Source organism: Neolamprologus multifasciatus, chromosome 11 (genome assembly GCF_963576455.1).
Source record: "Neolamprologus multifasciatus chromosome 11, fNeoMul1.2, whole genome shotgun sequence".
NCBI lineage: Eukaryota > Metazoa > Chordata > Actinopteri > Cichliformes > Cichlidae > Neolamprologus > Neolamprologus multifasciatus.
Window position 1 is genome coordinate 19,645,528 of NC_140449.1, and position 21,930 is coordinate 19,667,457.

General features: G+C 42.2%; 3 protein-coding genes across 4 annotated transcripts; 1 reads left to right on the forward strand and 2 right to left on the reverse strand.

The window, feature by feature from the left end:
• Window positions 1-410: 410 nt before the first annotated feature.
• rad54b (RAD54 homolog B) lies at window positions 411-16,126 on the reverse strand. The gene is made up of 16 exons (XM_085178698.1): window positions 15,995-16,126; window positions 14,614-14,771; window positions 14,287-14,473; window positions 6,648-6,860; window positions 5,580-5,879; window positions 5,292-5,454; window positions 4,934-5,159; window positions 4,408-4,494; window positions 4,197-4,317; window positions 3,960-4,099; window positions 3,579-3,869; window positions 3,298-3,461; window positions 2,929-3,190; window positions 2,372-2,438; window positions 2,087-2,284; window positions 411-1,994 (listed from the first exon to the last, which is right to left on the reverse strand). Exons 2-16 carry the CDS (start codon window positions 14,758-14,760, stop codon window positions 1,774-1,776), a joined length of 2,787 nt encoding a protein of 928 aa, XP_085034824.1. The 5' UTR covers window positions 14,761-14,771; window positions 15,995-16,126; the 3' UTR covers window positions 411-1,773.
• LOC146508238 (fibrinogen silencer-binding protein-like) lies at window positions 6,824-11,503 on the reverse strand. Its single transcript, XM_085178723.1, has 2 exons — window positions 9,345-11,503; window positions 6,824-8,686 (listed from the first exon to the last, which is right to left on the reverse strand). Exons 1-2 carry the CDS (start codon window positions 9,749-9,751, stop codon window positions 8,131-8,133), a joined length of 963 nt encoding a protein of 320 aa, XP_085034849.1. The 5' UTR covers window positions 9,752-11,503; the 3' UTR covers window positions 6,824-8,130.
• Window positions 16,127-17,329: 1,203 nt separating the features above from the next.
• rnf41l (ring finger protein 41, like) lies at window positions 17,330-21,499 on the forward strand. 2 transcript variants are annotated; one of them, XM_085178720.1, is made up of 7 exons: window positions 17,330-17,773; window positions 17,877-18,083; window positions 18,244-18,383; window positions 18,848-18,874; window positions 19,208-19,370; window positions 19,456-19,576; window positions 20,916-21,499. In XM_085178720.1, the coding sequence occupies exons 2-7, from the start codon at window positions 17,878-17,880 to the stop codon at window positions 21,318-21,320; spliced, it is 1,062 nt and encodes a 353-aa protein (XP_085034846.1). In that variant the 5' UTR covers window positions 17,330-17,773; window position 17,877; the 3' UTR covers window positions 21,321-21,499. The 2 variants fall into 2 exon arrangements, with proteins under 2 accessions (XP_085034846.1, XP_085034848.1); XM_085178722.1 differs by lacking the exon at window positions 18,848-18,874 and having other exon boundaries at window positions 17,331-17,773.
• Window positions 21,500-21,930: the final 431 nt, after the last annotated feature.

Here is a 21,930-nt window from a genome sequence, read left to right on the forward strand (position 1 = left end):
CAGAAGCTGGACATTCCTGTTAATCTCCTTTTTAAAATAAAATTGGTCTCAGGAATTATTCAGTTCTCCGGTATTTCCTGTAAATATAGAGCACTAACAATAAAAATAAATGAATCTTTTTTAATGGCTGATTCAATTTTATTTATTTAGCCCCAAATCAAAACAGTCGCCTCAAGGTTCTGACAACATCCAATATGCCACCTCCTCCAGGAGGACAACAAGATGTTTCCAAGCCAGCCAGATGAGATAATCTCTCCAGCGACTGCCCCGTGTCGCGAGGTCCTGGTGGCTAGGCCTTAGCCCAAAAAAGTGATGTGGGTTCAGTGCTTAGTAGATCAGATGGCGGTCACAGGTGAAAGGCCTGGTGCTCCGATCCCTGGCGTTCAAAAATGGCTATACTAACACTGAAATATTTCAGCTCACGTTTATTGAAAATAAAATATATGAAAGTTTCTGAGGAGCACTAGTATACTAAAACAATAATGTATAATACCACATATCTCTGTACATCTTGGCTCTGTATGTAGAAGCCAATTATCTATAAATTGTATTCCCAACACCAGTCAGTTATCAAGTACCTGCACATCTCAATTAGCATCCACACATTTACTTAGGCAGGCAGGTTCATTTTGCTGTTTTCTTTCATATACTTGCACTTCTCTTTGTGATTTCTACATCCTAAACTGATGAGCTTCCAGAGGGCCTACATTTGATAGCAAAATGACATATTTAATATATTGCACAACATGCAACGTTCATATGAGGCCGAATCCTGGCACAGGAAGTGTTGTGTTTCAATTCCCATTGTGTCCACAGAATAACAGCAGGTGTGTGCGTAATCGTCCAACTGTCATATGCATACAAAAAAAATTATCATCCCAGAGACCCATTTATTATACAACGAAGTTGCTTAACAATCACGCACAGTGGTGATCCTCGAATAAATGATAATTGCACTGCATGGAAATGCATTGTATACTGGAGCACAGTCAATCTGACAGACCGAGACTCAAATCATATGTGAATTCTGGGTGTGCACACGCACATGCACACGCACACACACACATGCAGACACTACATGCTGTAACTCCCACGCGGCAGCTTTGTGTTGAAGAGCATGAACAGACCAGTGTCATCCAAAATAATAGACTGAACAGACTGCAGTATGGCCCACATTGACAGCCCAGCAGATTTGCTCGCTCCACAGTAACGTGTGTGGTCATTGCATAACAAATTCTGACATTAAAGCACGACAGTGGAGGCCAGAGATGCTTTGCCCATCCCATTGGGTGGGGGGGGGGGGCTCATTCTCACTAAGCAAACTGCTGTAAACAAATTCTTTTGAATGTAAACACATTCTCTCCATTCACTGGGCACCCCACAGAAACATAAATCCTACCAATAATAAATATTCCTTTGGATAGAAATGTCTGTTGAATGGCCGTACCCATGATATAAATCTGTATTTTATATGCGCCTCCTCCACCAGCAAGAACTTTTCAAACGCTGACAAATGTTAAACATTTCTTAATCATTTATGCTTATTTTATAGAATTTTACAGTGAATTATTTTGCATAAATAAACAAAAGGTGAAAATTTTAGGGCAATACAGAATTGCAGGAGCAAAGCGGTTTTAAAACTACTGGAAATAGCGTAACGTGCAGCAGTGGTGGAGCGTTATTCATACGTCAAATCGAGGCTGACAAAGTCCAGAGGACCTGAAGAGGTTTGTGCAGAAAGCTATGCGAGTGTGCGTCACGCGAGTTGGTTGTTTACTGGGTTGCGTGAGAGATGGTGGTCTGGAAGGCGAAAGTGATGTTGTTTCGCGCGTGATCGAGGTAGGGGTCGGAGAAGGAGTGTGTGTCACCGGAGAAATGTCTCCACTGCATGAGCTCGGACATGCTGAGATGCTTCTGTGTCGCCCCCTTACGGTCACCTTGACGACCGAGCTGGCAGGGCCGTTCGGAAACCAGCTCCTCCTCCTCTGTGATAGCTGAAAATGAAGACCGCAAAGATGTGAGGAGGTATGATTTTCAGTCTTTTCGTGCTCTGGTGTCAGCATGTGTGGCGTGTATGTGAGCCTACCGCTGAGTGTGCCATCCATGCCGCAGCCACAGTTCAGCAGGTCATGAGTCAGGCAGGGCGTCTCCGTCAGGCTGAAAAGATCTCGCAGGTCACTGGTGGAGAAACTCGTGTGCTCTGCCCCTTTCCCCATGTCAACCACGGTTCCAGAGAGTCCCTGTTTGGACACCTGTCGCTGAAATATACGCTCCTCAATGGTGCCTGAGAGAAAGAAACAAAACTTTAAAACACTGTTGATATGGTGCACTTTTTTTTTTTTGTTCGTAATTTGTATTTACGCGTCCTTGCCTGCAGTGAGAAGACGGTAGATGTGCACAGTCTTCTTCTGTCCATCTCTCCACACCCGAGCCATGGCCTGGACAGAGAAGAGGGGGGAGGATAACACACACGTATTCAGTGCCCTCTGCTGGATTTGCATGTACTCGTACACAAGGGCAGCTTCACACTTATTCATTTCATCTGCCCTAAGCAACAACCTCCGGGCCATAAATATTGGGCCAACGTGTGTCAAAGGAAATCAGTTCTCACAGATTTCCATGTTAGAAATGCCTAATTTTTTTAATACCTATTTGATCTTTTTCTCCCTGATAACAACACTGATAATTTTCAGTTTCTTTTAAGTGTGTCTTAGTGAAATCCTTCACATGTTTTGGTTCCTGTCATTTTCATCGTGGGTTTTTTTTTCACTTCTGTTGTTTTTTAATATTTCCGTGTCATGGTTACCATGTCCATCTTTTACATACAGCTCACAATGGATAACAATAAAACCAAAGGCACTTTTAGACTTCATACAACCCCAACTTTTGAGTTTTTCTACCTTTTCAGACTTACTGTTTGTATTTTACCTGAATGTCATTGGCAGGGTTCCAGTCGATGTCGTATAGCACCAGGTGGGAAGCGCCAATGAGATTAAGCCCAACCCCACCTGCTTTAGAGCTCAGCAGAAACAGGAAGTTCTGAGAATAGGGACTGTTGAAACTGTCGACCAGTCGCTGCCTCTGGTTCGTGGGGGTATGTCCGTCCAGCCGACAGAAGGTGTAGCTCATGTGTACACACAGGTCCTGGAGCAAGTCTAGCGTCTGAGTGTAGTTTGACACTACGACCACCCTGCAGGAGCACACCTACTATCAAATGTGACGCTTGATAAATAAAGTAAAAAAAAATCCAGATACTCCAAACAACCAATAGCGTCTTAGCGTCACACAAAAACACACCTGTCTGAAGAGCTCAGCTGTCTAATGGTGGCAAGCAGGTCTGTAAGAACCAGCAGTTTTCCAGAGTCAGCCATGGTGAATCCTCCTGAAGAATAGGATTCTGGGAAGAGATCTGCCAGCCCCTCATATAATGAACTCTCCACAGAGCCAGCATCTGTCCTCTCCTACCAACAGAACAACCCATGTTCATGGTTAGGACTGGGATTCACGATTATATATTTACAGTTTCCACTATGATCACAGGTTTCTGTCCCCCAAGCCAGCTCATAAAAAAAATTAACCTTAACAGTGACGTGGAGCAGTCCGGGGTGATTACAGAGCTTTTTCAGTGCGGTGATGCAAGCCAGATGTGTGTGGGTTTGAGTGGAGCCCTGGAGGCAGGCCCTGAAGACTCTGTGGCAGAGGAGATGCTTGTACAGCTCTCGTTGCAGAGGGGACGGCTCGCAGAACAACGTCCAGTCGAGGCGAGGAGGCAAGTAGCGGTTGATGATTTCCTGCGTCCGCCTCAAGATGAACATGCCAGTCAGACGAGAGAGCTCGGCCGCTCGCTCCTCTCCCAAAACTCTCTCCTCCTGTTGGCAGTGGAAGATGTAAGATCAGGTTTAACACCAGATAACATTTTTATAACAACTGCACAGGAAAGAGAAAGGAGATGGGATTACCTCTGTGCATGAGGGCTGTCTGGAGCGCAGGATTGGTTCCTCGTATACTTTTCTATAAGCAGTCGATGAGCCCAGTATCCCAGGGTTCACAAACTCAATGATGGCGTAGAACTCCTGCAGGTCGTTTTGAACTGGAGTGCCTTCAAAAGCACAAAAAACAGTCTGTTATAAAACATCTGGAAGCAGTTGTAGCTGCCATTCAGAAACTCCCTTCAGAAACTCCCTTATCGCTTTCACCTGTAAGTATGACTCTGCGATTACACTCGAGGCTGCTGAGGGCTGATGATGTTTTGATGTTGCTATTCTTTAATCTGTGACCCTCATCACAGATTATAAGACCAAAATCAACTTTCTGGACCTGAAAACAGAAGGAAATTACAAGATAAGAGTACAAAGATCAAACAGCTTCTTTGGAAAAAGCACGCTATGAGACATCGGGAGAACATACCTGCTCCAGACAGCGCAGCAGCATTTCATAGCTTATCACAAGAACGGTGTGCAGTGGGGACAAAACGAACTGCTCTATCCTGTGGTCCTAAATACATTTCAATGAAGAAAAAAAATGGAATTACTTAATAAACTCCAGATTAAAGTAGATGATTCATTCAGATACTTGTTCTCATTTTAATTATTTACAAAAAAGATATTAAATCAAGAAAAGCCGGCAATAAAAACGGAGTAGCATAATTAAGTCATCGAATAAGAGAGAAGAATTATTGCAATAGAATAAAATAGAAAGCTTATAATAAAATGGATGGATTTTTTTTAAAACCACAGACATGTACCTAAGAGCATGTGGGTTCCTTTTGAGTTTTAAGCAGTGTGACTTGTTGCTGTATGCACTTTAATGCAGAATGGATAACAGGATATATACATATGCACTAAAGCAGTGAGTTCACATTCGCTTTCCAAATAAAATCATGTTGTTTCATGATTAACTGAACCAAGAACTCGTAATTATAAAACAGAATAACCTGATCCACAGTGAAAACGCTGATCCTCTCACGGCCCAGCCACTTGTTGAATTCTGCGGCCCAGTTCTGTACCAGGCTGCCAGGTGTAACCACAAGCACACGCTTAGCAACTGGCCTCCCACCATAAGGTCCCTGCTTCAGCAACGTCCAAGACAGTGCCACGCTCTGGAGAGTCTTTCCCAGACCCATTTCGTCGGCCAGGATCGCACCGTAGCAACCTGCAGCTCTGAACCACAGACACATAAGCACAACATCAAACCAGTGGCTCCGTTTTGTTTTGTTTTTTGTGTGGGGCTGCAACAGATTGATTAAGAGGTTTTTTGCACAGCATTTCATGATAGCCAAACAACACTGTCACCTCATGCCCATGACACACTCGTAGAGGAAGAGCAGGCCATCCCTCTGGTGCGGTCGCAGGTGTGTGGTTAGGTGTGGGTCAAGCACAACATCGACCATAGGAAGCCCTGACTTGTTATTTAACCACTGGTGGTTGGCGGAAGGGCGAGGCATCACCAGTGCACCTAAAACGATATGAAATAATATTATTATTTATTATTATTATTATAATGCAATATAAATATATTTTTTGCCAATTTATGTAGGTAATAAATTAATGCATCATCAAACTCCAACTTTATCCACACACCTGGAGCGAGGGGGTCATGGCGAGGTCTGCGGGTTTGTTCCTCTTCTGGTTTTGTTTCTCTGTGGCCCGCTCCGCCCACCATTGTTGGAGGGCAAAAAGGTTTGAATGCCAAGCGGCAGGAGGGTGGTGGAGCAGACTTTGTGTTTAACTCCACTCGCTCTGTTTGGACCTCCTGAAAACAGCGCCCCTTAGCAAAGTCCTCAGCAGAAATGACTCCCATCACCTCCACCTCTTTCCCACCAATAGTGAGAGTCTCTCCCTCGGAAAGCAAGGCCAGCTCCGACACCTTGTAGCCACTACCTACAGTTCAGATATGCACACTTGTCAGGATCACATGTACTAGGAGAAATCAACTAGTATTGACCTACTTAGCCCTTTAGCATATTTTAATGTTTAATGCAGTAAGCTTCAGTTAAGTGTAAAAAGTATGCTTGTAGAATTTTATTTAAGATTTGAGTATTTAATTATTTTCCAGTGTTTCATGATCCAAAAACAGGCCTCTGGGGCTGACTATGCACAACTAAGGCAAAGAGTCAATAATACCTTACTTGATAGAAGCCTGAGTATTTTCCTGTTATTTTTATATTTGATCTTGAGTAAATTAAATGTCAGGTAAATAATTTTAATTACAGTACTGATGACTTTGCTTTCATTGAGTCTTAAGTCAGTCTTAATTTCTTTATATTTTGTAAGGAAAATGTGAAATAAATAGGTTCAGCAATTTACTGAAATGTGTAAACAGAGTTTTTTGGTGCAAAAATCACATTTTATGCCTTTCACACTCTGTCACCTTTGATATTCTTGTTAGATTAGACAAAAGAAATGTAAAGAAATTGTGTATTTTTCTGACAGGCTGCTAATGATAAAGTACTTGTCTTTGCCAAGTTGTTTGTTATGTGTACACACCACAATGGCTCATCCTTCGAATTAGGTGCCTTTTTATTGCTTGAATGATTCTCGAGGCTTTTTGTATATAGTCCTATATTAAAATTGGGCAGTTGTCATTTTAAATACAAGCAACAGCTACACAGGTGACAAATTAAAATTTGATGTTGGTGTCCGTCTTACCCTTTCCGATATCCTTCCCCTCCATATCTTTAAGAGTGACTGTGCGTCCTCTTGTCACCAGCACTGCGTCTCCCTCCCAGCGCTTATGTTTCTTCTTGCTGGCCTTACACCACACCACACTGAAGTAATGCGCCCCATCCTGACTGCAGCCGGAGTCTGAGCCTGCAGGAGGCTGAGGGGTTTGGGGAGACCCAGGAGGGCCATCATTCACTCCTGTAACACAAAGACATAAAACAAAGTCAGATCCACCAGATGTACACAGGAAATTGACCAGCAGAGGTCACTGTCGCATCAAGCTTTTCAGCATAAAGGCTTCTACACGCCATTGTTGGCTCCACCTATCATGGAAACAAAATACAACATGTACAAGGCTCAAATAGTTAGCACCGTGAAACAATGCAAATGTCAGCAGATGCGGTCACCTTATGATCTTTCATCAGCTTCTACAAGGCGGATTAAAGATTTCCTATAAAAGTGGAACACGTGACTTAGAAATAAACAGAGGACCAGAGGAAAAATGGATCTTCTTTTTAATACAAACACGTGAACGCATAGACAAACAGTAAGAGAAATGGGCAACACTTGTATAACAACAGTACAATACAATCAATGTTGAACTCACAATAAATAGCAGTAACACCAAAAACCATCAGGGCCCCTCCCTTCTTTTGTTCGCGCAACCGGCCAACAGTTCAGCAACCAGTGAGAATTACTCACGCGAACATTTTTGTTATCCCAATAACAGATTAAGGCCTTCAAAAGTTTACCTTGTGCTGCAGTCCTGGTATCTCTAAAATTTGCTACTACATGAATGGTTTTTGTAGGAAATCTACAGAATGAATAAAAGCGGCTATAAAAATTGTTTTGATAACCAAAACCTCTCCAGAATGGGTGGAAATGTTCTTTATACAGAGATAACAACACGTCGCTCACACTGACATCAAGTGCTTTAACTCTTACGTTCATATTTTTCCAACAATCTTAGACAATAAAGATCATTAATGCCTTGCTGGCACTCCTGTAATTAGAGACTGGTGGTAGGTGTAGGCAGGAAGAGCACCACTGAGGTACATTATCAGTCAATACTACAAATATTCCCTTCCAAAATTTGGACTTTTATACATATTGGCCTGTCACAGTGTTATTGATGTGAGCTTTGTTTTATTACATAGATGTTTGTCCCCACTTTTGGTACTCATGGACACGATGATGCATTTTTAACACAGACAAGCACAAAGACGGATGGCAGCAGGTGTTATTATCCTAATTATCCTGCAGGACGTAAACAGGTTATCTGTGTGTATACGAGGCACTATGTTTCCAAAAGAAAGTCAAGTCCTGAAACTGATCTCACACAACCAAAACAAAACAAAATTGGTGACTGCTCCAAAGTGCTTTTTTTCTTTTTCTTTTTTTTAAAAACTGTACTACTCAGAGCCCCTCCCTTTCTCACAGTGACCACAGAAGTGCATGTTGATACTTGTTATAGAGAAATGGGCAGTCCGTGTCTCAGTCGGGTTGCCTTCAGTTTCTCCACTTTGATCTTGGCTCGCAGCAGTTCCTCCTCCAGTTCCTGCTTCCTCTTCAGCCCCTCTCTCTTCTCCTCCAGGTACAGGGCCACCTTCCTGTGATTGGCCAGCACCAGCTCGTGCTCCTCTTTGGCCAGTTGCAGAGGCCGAAACCTGTCCGGCTCGTGGTGAGGGTAGATGTCGTTGGGGTAGAGCTCATGGCGTAAGGGCAGCGGCGAGGTGGAGAGAGGGATGTTAACAGAGGAAGGAGCTGGAGATAATGACGCTTCATAATCATGGATGCTGCCCAAGTCCTGCTCTCCCTCTCGCTCCTGGCCTCCTTCCAGCCGTGGTCCTGTGTGCGCTGGGAGGATGGGAAGGTCTGGCGGTGGTTTTACATCCTGTTCAGCGTCCAGCTGGACCACCTCATGGGGGATACTTGGGACAGATGCAGAGTAATCCTGAAGTCCAGCCAGAGATGAGCTGCTGCCAGGATGTTCGATAGGAGAGTTGTGCTTGCTGTATATTAGTCTACAAATGGGAAAAACAGGATTAAAAAAAATTAATAAATAAGTGAGCCTGGAGTGCTTAAGCAGCATTTACTATATCTTGTTTATGTGAAGTGTGTTGAAACCTCTGCAGGTGGGTAAATCAATCAAAGAATTAGGTGAATGATCAGGGAACATTAAAGGGAGTGAAAGGAAATTATAGGATTTGGCAACAAGTCTTGGTTGTTACAACCTCACACGTGTGGAGCGTTTTTGATCCCACTCTTATTCATCACTAGGATTTCTAACTGTGATGACTGCCTTTTAATCTGAATTATTCAGTGTATTTTTCTCCTCTGCGTACTCTCTTAATCCAGCATGAGGATATTTAGCAGCATCTTACTTTTTGTAGTGCTGAGAACACGAGCTAAATAATTATTTTGGAGCCAAGTTTCTGATAGAATTATCAATGTGAAAACCAGACCTATGTATTTTCCAAATGTACTGATGAGCCGCCAGTAAATGATGGCAGGTCATGCAGTATGTCCTCTTGAGCCTGACAGTGTGCAGTGAGTAATCTGATTGGGTATGGGAGCATGAACGGCAGCCCCTCCTCTCCCTCAGTATGTCCAAAACTCTCATGTGACTTGTGTTATCCTTTATCTTTGTGTGCGTATGTGTTCTCATAAGTGCAACCGTACCTGCGCAGCGCCTGGTCCTTTTCGTGGATGGGCACGTGGTGAAACAGGTGAGGGATCATCTCCATAATTCTCCTGGTTGGCTCAGAGATGCTTGCTCTGTACTCTGGCTGGGCGTGTCTCCTCTGCATCACTTCCTGCTTGGCTGACTCCTTCAGTCTCTTGTAGAGGGTCCGGAGGCCCTGAGCTGTGCGATGGGGTCTGTCTCCTCCCAGGGCATTGTACTGTTCAGCAACAGTGTCCCAGCACTTGTTCTTGTCCACAATGACCGCGTGCTTGTTGGTGTGCTCCTCCAGGATTCGGATGTGAGGCCGGACCAGCTTCAACAGGTCCAGCTTCTCAGAGAGGGTGAAGTTGGAGGAGCGGGCTTTACCCACCATACTGGACAAAAACACAGAGCTGGATGCCATCTTCTAGCATACTGGGCTCACGCAGACCAAGTCTGGCCTATGGCTGTCACCCTTTAGTAACCACACTCAGTGGTGTGGGCTCCTCTCTCTTCCCACCTGTCTTTTTTTCAGTCCCCGCCGCTCTCTTCTCCTGGTCCACAGTGACACACCAACACTGGTCTAACTCAGATACATGTCACATTTCCCCCCTTCGTCTTCTTCCTCTCCAAATCAAACATAGGCTATGTCTAACAAGTGCATGGATTCTCACACTACTCCTGGACTCCCTCTCAGCTACGTTGCACAACAAAAACAGGCTGTGCTGCACACAATAAGAATCAGGCTTAACTAGGCCAGCCTCGTTTAGGCCCCCGCCTACCGCGGAGGGCTTTGGATGAATTCCTCCCAGCTTAGGCTGACGTAGCTAAGCCGCTTAAGCCCAGCCCGACCTACTTACAGCTCGGTCTCTCTAAACCCCAAACCGAGCACAGCACAGAGCACAGCAGAGCTACACCGGCTCTACAGTGTGACAAAGGGAGTGCTGCAGAGGGACACTGCCCTCTGCACATGTGCCACAACAGTTTGCAAACAGCACACTGTAAGGTGTTAAAGTGTCACATGTCTAACGTCCTAAAGTGAGTGATGCTTTGAATCAGCGCCGGCTTAACTAACTGAACCGGGGGGGAGGGGTTTGTGAGCGCGCTGCGCATGTCCGTAGAACCCGCGCTTCTGGCCGTGCTTCAGTGTAGAACGAATGCAGACAGGGAACGCCAGCTCCGCAGCGCACGCGGCGACTCCGTCGATTAAATGCGTGTGTGGGGCGCGTGCAAAAACAGCTCCAGGAAAGCGTGCTCGCGCCGCGCGTCCTCAGGAAGTAAAACAGAAGCACTGGCTGCTCCGACAGGAGGAAGGGGAGGAGAAGGAGACGCTGATCCCGAGCACAGTCCGAATCTGGCCGCTAATTTGCATAATGCTGGACCTGCTGTCACTCAGCCTTCGCCCGCCCGGTTTAACATCTATCCTATGTGCGTGTTATTATTAGACAGAGCGGAATGCTATTTATATAAACGTTATATCTCATTATAGTGTCTGCTTGCAGCCTCTGCGCGGGGTTTGCTCGAGTTAGACCTTGCAATATAACAGCGAATTTAAACAGCAGTAGTTGGTACGTGTAGGGCACATTATGAGGAATAATCGCTAATGTGGTGGTGATGACGATGATGATAATGTCCATGTAATTTATAACACATGGACAGGCCAGTAGCTGTAAACTCTCTTTTGGGGCCAGCCGTACCTTATTTTACACAGCAAACATGAAAAGGCTTCAGGTCCTGAATGATCCATTTAGGACCGACAACCTCAAGCCAAATATTTGTGATGAGTAATGTCCCTGCCTTTAACCCTGTAGATCGATTAACCGATTATACAAATGTAGCTCAAAAAAACCCAAAATAGATTGCACGACACATTTTTAAGGAATAAATTACAAAAAAATAAAAAGCAAAATGCCTGATGTTGCAAATATGATACAAATTTAATCTCAGTGAATGCAAAGTAGATGGTGTGGCTCAAGTAAATATACAGCAGAGCTTTGTGTTCAAGGTGACAGTGTTTGTATCATCTCTGTCTTTCTTTTAAAAAGGCAACAGAATCAGTATTGTTCTGTATGTACACATTAATATACATGATGCTTTTTGCCTGAGGCAAAAAAAAATTGTCAGCAGTGTGACAACATCTGTCCCCTTCCTCATCTTTTGCATATTTGTCACATTTACATGTTTCAGATCATCAAACAAATTTAAATATTAGACAAAAATAACCTGAGTAAATTCAAAAAGTATTTTTTAAATTATAATGTATTAAGGGGGGAAAGTTATCCGAGCCTACATGAAAAATTAACTGCCACCTTTGTAAAATCATAAATTAATTGATTAACCACAATTTTTAGAAAGTTAAGTTCCGTTTCTCTGTCTACACCCGAGTCTGATTAATGCCAGACCTGCTGAGTTACTAAAACCAGTCTGACAAAGTGAAGTAGGTTCAAAGATAAAGCAACACATCATGCTACGATCTAAAGAAACAGCTGAGAAACAAAGTCACTCACTGTCACGACTGTCAGTCAGGCTTTGGCTTTGGGTCTCCAGTGAACCACGCTGACAGCCACAAATGAAGAAAACTGAACAGCGGTGAACCTTCCCAGGAATGACTGGTCTACCAAAATTACTCAAAGAGTGCATCGACGAGTCATCCAGCAGGTCACAAAAGAACCCAGAACAGCATCTAAAGAAGTGCAGGCCTCACTCACCTCAGTTAAGGTCAGAGTTTATGATTCAACAATAAGAAAGAGAAGGCATCCATAGGAGTGTTCAAGGAGAAAAGTACTGCTGACCAGAGAGATCACAAAGGCTCGTCTCACATTTGCCATAGAAAAACACCTTGATGATCCTCAAGACTTTTGGGAAAATATTCTGTGGACTGACAGCACAAAAGTTGAGCCTTCTGGAAGGTTTAAATCCCGTTACATCTGACGTAACACAGCATTACATAAAAAGAGCATCGTACGAACAGTCAAAAGTGGTGGTACAAAATTTTTTCACAAGTGGCAACCCTTTATCTCTTGTTTTGCTAGTCTAGAGGTATTGCCTGTTTAAATGTACTTCTGCTACTGTTATATTCCTCTAATATGTTTGATGGTTGTGTTGATCTGTGTGGGACGGGGGGGGAGGGGTCTTTCTTTTAGAATGCGTTGGGGTTTTTTTTCTTTCATATATATATAAGTTTATTTACTTAGAAAAATGAAGAAAGGTTGATTGTATTTCGGTAACTGCAAGTACTGTTGTTTTCTTTTTTCAATAAAAATATTTTCAAAAAAAAAAAAAAAAAAGTGGTGGTACAGTACTCTGATGGTCTGCGGCTACGTGGACAATTTGCTGCAATTGAACCCTGAATTCTGGTCTCTATCAGAAAATCCTGAAGGAGGATGTCCCGCCATCCTTTTGAGTCCTGAAGCTTAATCTCAGGTTCTGCAGCAGGAAATTGATCCAAAACACACCAGCTCAAAATGGCTCAAAAAAGGAAAAAAAAGAAAGAAGAAGAAGACGGTTATGGAGTGTCCTAGTCAAAGTCTGGATTTAAATGTGTTTGAGAGGCTTTGACATGACCTTAAACAGGCCACTCATGCTGGAAAACCCTCTAATGTGGCTGAACTAAAGTAATTCTGCAAAGAAGAGTGGGCCAAAATTCCTCCGTAGTGATGTTAAAGACTCATTGCTACTTATCGCAAACACTTGATCGCAGTTCTTGCTGCCAAGGATGGCCTAAGCAGTTATTAAGTTCAAGGGCAATTACTTTTTTCACACAGCATCAGGTAGGTTTAGACAGCTTTTCCCACTTAATAAATAAAATCATCATTTAAAAAAATTAATTAATTTTGTATTTGCTTGGGTTGTCTTTTTCTAATATTAAAATGTATTTGATGATGTCAAACATGTAAGTGTGACAAATATGCAAAAAAAAAAAAGATTAGCAATAAAGCAAAATGAAAACTTGCATAGATTTATTGCTCCAGACGCCTTGAGGCAAAAAATGATTGAAAACCATAATTAACGACATTTTAGAATATTTGTCATAAATAAAGTACAATTATCAAAAACAAAAATAGTCCCATTAAAAAAATATTAATGTATAAAATATAACGGAGCCCACAGCTTGGTCACTTGAGAGCTAATGAAACAGAAACGGCTGTTTCAGTAGAACCTTCATGACTAAACTACCTAGACCTAATGAGGCCTCAGGTATGCTGCATGCTGAGGCTTGCACTGTCTTTGTCATTGTAACACACAGGGTTAATTGGTTTAGCTTTTAATCTCACCTGCATTTAATTAAAAACTAATTGGAAGTCTTGTTTGATTTAGGAGCTATCCATCTTAAATAACAGCTTGTAATGGAACCATGATTTTGTTTTCTGGTGGAAATCTTGAAGCTTTTCTCATTTTCAAACGTTGCATCTCCTCGTCTCCTCAAGGAGAGGGGAATGCTTGCTGGATTAACTTTAAGCAAAGACACGCAGGTATACTCTTCACAGTCAAGAAAAATGGTGTGAGGCACAGCTGGAATACTTAAATCATGGTACAAGAAGAATTCTATCTGAAACTCTACCTCTAAGTTGCAGCAATAACTCAGTGATCACACCATCAACCCTTCACTATTTGTGGGTGTGATTAAAAAAAATAACTACGTTTAATTAAAAGAAATATAAAAGTCATCATGAGCAATGTTATGTCCATCTGATTCATCAGACTCCTTTCCCTCCTGGCCTTGCACTTTTTGTTGTGGTCTTTTTTTCCTCTCTCTCATATGAGGCAAACGTATTTGTCCCCATATTTGTCTTTGCACATTCCCTGACATACATTGCTGAAACTATGAGAATCTCCCTCCAGGAATCAACTGACATTTGTGAGTTTTTATATTGCTGCTATGATTATTAAATTGGGCATAAGAAGAGAGAAGATGGGGTAAGAAAAAGACAAGGCTTTACATGGCTGTTTGTTTTTTACCTGCTGGTTTATAGTCTTCAGCAGAGGCTCCTAATCCAGGGTTCTGATGCTTTGTCTCAGCCTCATTTTCCTTACTCTCAGTTGCACTGAGAACACGAGCCAGAACCTTTGACAAGGCTGGGGCAGCTTCAGGCTGGACGTTAAACTCTGTCTTACTTGCACCTGGTGTTGCAAGGCTTCTCTGGATCTGCGACATGAAGTACGGACAAAAGAGAATTCTTAATATGAGGAAGTGTGATACAAAAAATAATGGAAAATAATCAAATTAGAATGATAAATACTGAGGGTTTAATACTGTAGGAAAAATGTTGAGAAAAAAAAACTTACTTTATCCAGTGCATTGCCTGAACCAAGTTTGGGAGTCAAAGGCTTGGATTGAGCCACAGAAAGTGAAGTACATGCACCAGGTGGCACAAATCGAGGCTTTTTCATTGCATTACCCAAGAGCTTGCTGGGAGCTCCAGAGCGCCGCATCTTTCTTTTTCCTAAAGACAAAAAGCAACCGATACAATAGTCAGATTGTCTATTCTTATTTAATTCACTTAATGTACAGAATTCACCTGCTTGCTGCATACATGCTACTACTGTACATTACCTAATGTATATATTATATATAATGTCCCCCCCCCCCTTTTGCACAAGTCGAGGACCGTGTCAGGTTACATTTCACTGTGTGTTATACTTGTATAACTATACATGTGACGAATAAAGAACCTTGATCCTACAAGCAGATTAATAACTGCCATTATATTATTTTTCTTAGCACATTATTGCACCGCTTTAATCAGTGACTACGAAAACAGCACATTCTGAAATCAAAATTTTCAACCCTCTTGAGATGTGATTCAGTGTCGTAAAATGTATTTTTTGCACTGTGGGTTTCATTCTCCAGTAAGTCAGTGTTTCATCCAGTAATAAAACACTAATATAAAGCTAGAAGACGGGTAGCTTCCCCCTGACTGCTTTTCTCTTCTTTTGTGTATATTTCTGATCAGTGATCAGTTTTACCTCCTCACAAAATATAAGAGGAATTTATGCACACTAATATAGTAAATTTAATGCATTACGTTTTATGCAGATACAGTAACAAAATCCCAACAAACACCTGGACTTGCCTTAAGGCGTTACTGCATGATTACCGCTTATTACAGACGGTTTAATATCCTTTGAGTGGTTTAATATCAGGGGGGAAAAGAAAAAAGAAAACAAAAATATCTTCCTCAAAGGTACTCACTTTAATAACTTCGTAGGAGGCATGTAGCAAAAACTATCTCGTTAGCTCAAAACAAATCCAACTCCAACACTATTTATTTTAATGTCACGGTCCTTTAGCATTATATAAACACATCTAGCTAATGATTTGTCCCTATTAATAGCAAAAAATTGAAAACTTGGAATATTTGCATATGTAAATTCTGCACTGGGTAAACTGTGCATATCGAGACGAAAATAACTCACTCAGTCCTTTTTTATCATACATAAATCCTTGGGGTCACTATCCCTCTGATGGCTTTCTAGCTTTTTCACGTCCTCAATTCCTGCTTATGCTGGAATAATCGGCATATCACGATAATTTCTAGATAGCAACATGAACCTGTTACACAGCAAGCTAGCTAACACTAGCATAAAGATGATAATAACGCGGTTGGAAGTCTAATTTAGGCTTTATTATCAAGTCAGATAATGTGTGACAACGTATTGTACATACCCCGACGAGCTAAAAGTTAGATGAAAACACCTGACATCGCAGCCTTTAACTCAATCGCAACAGAACTCGTCTTGTCTTTCCTCTTCAGTGACTCTAGCACCGGTTCAGTTTCTCCCGCTGAACAGTTTGAAGAATCTGATTGGGCGAACCAATACAAATGGGCGTGGTTAAAACGAAAGGGTACGTTTGGTTCTTCTGTCCCTACAGTTTAGCTGTCGCATTCAATGGAGTTTATATCCCGCTTGAATTTCAGCAACCGGTCGATCGATAACTTGTGAATCGAGCTCACCTACTACTCACTTCACCCCTTCATTAAATCACAGTGAAAGCGTGAAAGGAGGAATATTTGGGAAATATTGGTATAACCGTTTAAGTAAGCTGCTATTCGTAATATTTTGTTTCACTAGCACAGCTACCACAGTAAACTCGCCTCACATGTTTTCTCAAGGCAAACGTGTCAACTTTTCAAAATTTACCGCAAATTACTCAATTTGAGGGTACCTGAAAGTAATACTTATATAGTAGTTGTATTAAGTTATTTTCGCTAATACTTAATTATATTGATATTTAATAATATTAATTATTAATACTGATATTAAATGATAATACTGACAGGACCTTTATTAAGGGGGAAAAAAAACCTATCCAAACCTCCAAACCTTTCTGCATAATTCAAGTGAGATTGAGCTTCAGGGTAAGAACGGATGGCTGGAGATTCTCTGTCAGGATTTTCTGGTAGACAGTAGAGTTTATGGTTCCATCAATTACAGCAAATCATCCAGGTCCTAAAGCAGCAAAGCAGCCCCAGACCATTACACTATCACCACCTTGTTTGACTGTTGATATGATGCTTTTTTTTAATGAAGTGTTAGTTTTATGCAGTTAGTTTTATGCAGAGGTAACCAGACTCAACCCTTCCAGAAAGTTAAACTTTTGTCTTGAGGATCATCAAGATTGATGTATAATGACTTTCACTGTGGTTCACTGGCATCCCGAAGATCTTTGTCTAACATTAAAATTAGTTTGATGATCTGAAAGATTTAAGTGTGAAAATATACAAAAAACTAAGAAACCAGGAAGGGGGAAATACTTTTTTAGAGGACTGTATGCATAAGAGAGCTTTACTTGGTACGGGGTCCTTTTGAATGACTGTTTGTGTGATTGTAAGTCTTTCTGAGAGGATATAAAGAGAACAGGATGATGAGTCCAGGCATTTGGTGTGCTCTTTGATTTTTGTGATCATGCGTTCTTGTGCCATCTGATATTGAGTCTGTAATCCAATCATGGAGGGAGAGAGTGTAATCCATCTTAATCCCACATTCAGAGAGAGAGAGAGGGAGAGAGGGAGAAACCTAGGATCGGGTGGGTCATTAAGAGAGAGAAAAACAGCTGAAGGACAGCAGTAATCTCTGAATGCTTCACAACAGCAACACAGGTTTTTAAAAGCTAGACAACAACACTGCTGCAGAATTTGTCTGCTTTAGACTCAGTGTTCAGTGTTTTACTGTAATTCGGCCTGTCTCTCTCATCTGATCTGGTCCCGTCTGACAGCTGCCTTCCTGTGTCCTGAACCCTTGTTGTCAGGGTTACCTCTCCACGGAGACGCACTCTCAAAGGTAGGGGAGGGCTTCAGAGGAGAGGAGACCCTCACCTTTATGGTGTTAAGAGCGAGGATGTGGCAGAGATAGGACGCCAGGTTGCCCGTGGAGGAAAGAGTGGAGTCAAAACCTGCAGAAAGAAGGAAGTAGGAGTTGGTTGAAGTGAAAGTTGACATCTGAGGTAAGATAAAAAAGAAAAGAAACAAATGAGGAAACAAGACTGCTTCCTGCTTTCCCCGTGTGTTGTTTAATCTGTTTAACTTTTTTTTTTGTTTTTTTATTAGGATGGGCTATGATCTGGAGAGGTTTGTAGGTTACGTGAATGAGGGTCTACTGTGCTGTGTATGTCGAGACGTGCTGGAGCGCCCCCTCCAGGCACCCTGTGAACATGCTTACTGCAGCTCCTGCATCAGCACCTGGCTGGTCCATCACCACTCCTGTCCTGAGGACAGACTGCCACTGGATGTGGGTAGCCTCAAACCACTGTACAGGTCAGTCTCCGTCTCCTGCAGCTGTGCTGCTTCGTTCACCTCCTCGTAATCATGCACTCTTAAGTTTTGCAGATAAGTTTTCATGCAAGTCAGTAGCGTTATAACAGTATCCTGCTTTTCTCACTCTAAGAGTTTCTGTCTGTGTTGGTTTGATTTGCAGGTACATGCGTAATGATCTGAATCGTCTGCAGATCCGCTGTGTGAATGCAGCACAGGGGTGTGAGGTGGTCTGCTCCCTGGAGAGCCTCCACTCACACGAGGACGAGTGTGAATTTGCCTTCATATCCTGCGCTAACACAGGTACATGACAACATCACACCGGACAAAACACTATTCATGCAGTGTGTTATAAAAACACACTGCATGTGTTTTTATAACACATGCAGTTTGTGTTATAAAACACAAACTGCATGTGTTTTATAACACAAAAAAGTCAAACTGTAAGTCAAACACATACAGTTTGACTTTTACTGTCTTTATGACAGTAAAAGTCAAACTGCTATCCTCATGGATGTGTATGTTACAACTGTAATGTGACACGTCTGTGGGGGTGAACAACAGGTGGGCCCTGTTGTTGTCTTGGCTACCCCAGGAACAGGTGCACTTTTAGGACAGAAAGCTCCCACAAGCCTCACACAGAGAGCACTGTGTGAGAGTCGGCTTTCATTCATTCTTTAATGAGTGATTTTTAGGTCTGTTTGAGACATGTACATGCAAGTGTGCGCTTTTGTGCTCACCATGTGTCTGTGACCCATCTTTGGCAGGTGGAGAGTACATATGTTACCACTGTGGTAGGTTGAATCACATGTGGTGTGTGTGCATGCGGTGTGCAGTTTAAGTCACTAAAAACACCTGAAATTTCTGCTGTTGTGTGACTGCAGTGATCTGTGACTACACTGTAGCTTTAATAACTCTACTTTAGATACACAAAGTGTTTACAAAGTACATTTTTGGTGGTGTTAGTAGATTATCTCCTCTTTGTACACACAGATGATTTTTATGGAAAAATTTGTGCCTGCAAATAAATTTCATCTTTGTGGAGATGCTTTAGTAGCCTGTCTTATACACTGATAACGTGGTGGCTCCATGCGAGCCTTTGCACCCTTGTGACTTTTCCCTCTCAGGCTGTCCTGTGCAGGTCGAGAGGCGGGGCTTGGAGGTTCACCTGTCAGAATGTAGCTTTCGCAGCAGGGAGTGTCCTAATGGTTGCGGCCACACGCTGCTCTCCATTGACCAGTCACAACATAATTGTGTAGCGGAGCTGCGCACTGAGGTGGAGATGCTCAGGTAAGCTCTTCTGTGCTCTCTTCTAAGCCTGAACTCAGAGGTAACACCACCATCATGACTTGGTCTCATTAAATGTTAACTGTAGGGTGGAGATGCTGTGCAAGGTGGAAGAGGTGAGACGAGAGATGGAGTCTCGGCTGGACTCACAGAGGAGGCACATGGTGCAGAAAGAGTCTCAGCTGAAGAACGAGGTGGAGGAGCTCAAGGTAAAATGTCCTGTTACCACATAAATGCAACAGAAGATTTACTATATGAATAGTACTAAAGCACAGATTTGTGACCTTGGGATACATTTACTATGAAAGTACAATGCAGTGTTTTGCAAATCATTTTAAAAAATGCTGAAAAATGCAGTTTTAGAAAAATGCTTTTAGAAGTCTGAACTGTGTGAATGTCAGCTTAGCATTCAGACATTTTTGCTCGGGTGCCATATTTTTTAAAAACAGTGAGAACTGTTTTTTTCACTGTCCTTTTGAAATAAGCAAGGCCTGAAAATTATGTCTGATTCCTCACACCACAGGACACCTTCTCAGGCCTATAAATGGTGGCAGTTTACAGATCTTTTTTATGTCCATAAAATCACAGTAAAAAAAAGTGCACTTATCAGTCATTTCAAAAATAATCTGGTTCGTAGCAGGTTCTAAAATTAATAAATACAACCTCAGGTGAACCACACAGCTAAATGACATATCACATAACAAAACTAGGCCAGAATGCAGAAGCAGTGTATGTACAGTTTTACTGGATCCAAAGGATTTAAGAGGGAAATGAAGCCACGTACCGATAATCAAATGCACTTAACTGGCATGACAATCTCTAAAGAAGCAGGCAGTTTGCTGTTTTGGAGCATTAAGATGTGTGTTAAGACAATGCCAATGAGGCTTAACATCAGTAATGATATTAACAATCTGGGAAAGGTTATACGGTAATTTCCAAACTGTTTGATTATACAGGGAAGGAAGCTTATGCAAGGAAGATTATTTACAAGCACAAAACACTCAAGACAGTTGCCAGTTTTCCCAGGAGTGGATATCCCAGTGTCAGACTGTGCAGTGCTGAGAGAAACTGTAAAAAAAAAAAACCCAAACTACCTCCAGACTCTACATGCCGCAATTTATTAAAAGTTGAAGTTCATGACAGCACAATTAAGTATGGCGTGTTTGGAAGGGTTGCAGGAGAAAGCATCTTCTCTTTAAAAAGAACATGGCAGCACAGCTTAAGTTTGCAAAGATGCATTTGAACAAAGAGTTCTGGGACGATGTTGTCTGGACAGATGAGATGAATATTTGGAAGTCAAACACAGCATATCAAAACAAACACGTCACACCAACTGAGAAGCACGGTGGTGGTGGTGTGATGATTTGGGCTGGATTTGTATTCACTGGAATACACCTTATAATCATTGAGTTAACCATGAACTCCTCTGTATACCAAAGTGTTCTACAGTCAAATGCGAGGACATCTGTCCAGGAGCTAAAGCCTGGCTGAAATTGGCATCACACGTAAAACTACTCTATTGCTTCACGTCATATCCTGTCTGTGCAGGGTCAGCTATCCCGTGTGATGTGTGACATGCGTGCACTGCTAGGTGCAGAGCGTTTGAGGAGACAAGAGCTGGCAGAGGCAGAGCTGGAGAAGAGAGAACTGCTACAGCTCCTCAGAGACCTGCAGCCCACCAGGAGCCAGAATCCCACTGAACAGGCAGCCAGGGACCAGCATCAGGGAGAGGTACAGACATCAGGCTGGGAACTCCACACTGAGCCAACCAGACATCAACAGAGAGAGGCTTCTTCACATGCCTCCAGTCTGTCACTGCATTCAGCCCAGGCTTCACATGCATTAGGCCCACCCCCATCACCACAGCTGGGTGAGGTAGGGCGCAAGGGTGGGACCCGAAGTCTGACCTTGGACTGCATCAAAAAGAAGAGCAGGGAGGTGACAGTGATCTGAAAAAGCTGCAATATATGAAATCTTTATTTTTGTATTATTTAGCAACAAAATTAGGGTTTGGGTAAAACGTGTTACAAAAGGAAGGTTTTGTTACGCTGTGTTTTTAATGCTTAAAGAGCAGGTCTTTGTGTGTTGGATTTCCTTCAGACCCCCAATAAAGATTATTATTATTTGATCATGAGATCAGACTAAACCATCATTTTAAGTGTATCGTCAGTGAGCTTCAAGAAGCTTCAAGAAGTTGGAATCCCCAAACGTATATTTTTACAACTGAGGTTAACCACATAACGATTCAGCGTGGGTTCTTGTGAAATTGAAAATGCAAAAAATAGACAAGTTTAAAAAAATTATGTTGAATTCATTTTTTCAATGGGAGAGAATGTTCAATAAAAACTGAATTTTCAAAAAATTTGAATTTTCTGGCAATTATTTCATGGCTCCGACTTTTAAGGGTTAACGGTCACATATTCCACCTATTTAAGATATATTAATGTTAGTCCCACATGACCACATAGTTCAAGTTTCCGTAATATCCCATAATACCAACCGTGCCTGTATACCACTGGTTTTGTGCTCCTTTTTGAACAGTTTCAGGGTTTGCAGCTTTAAA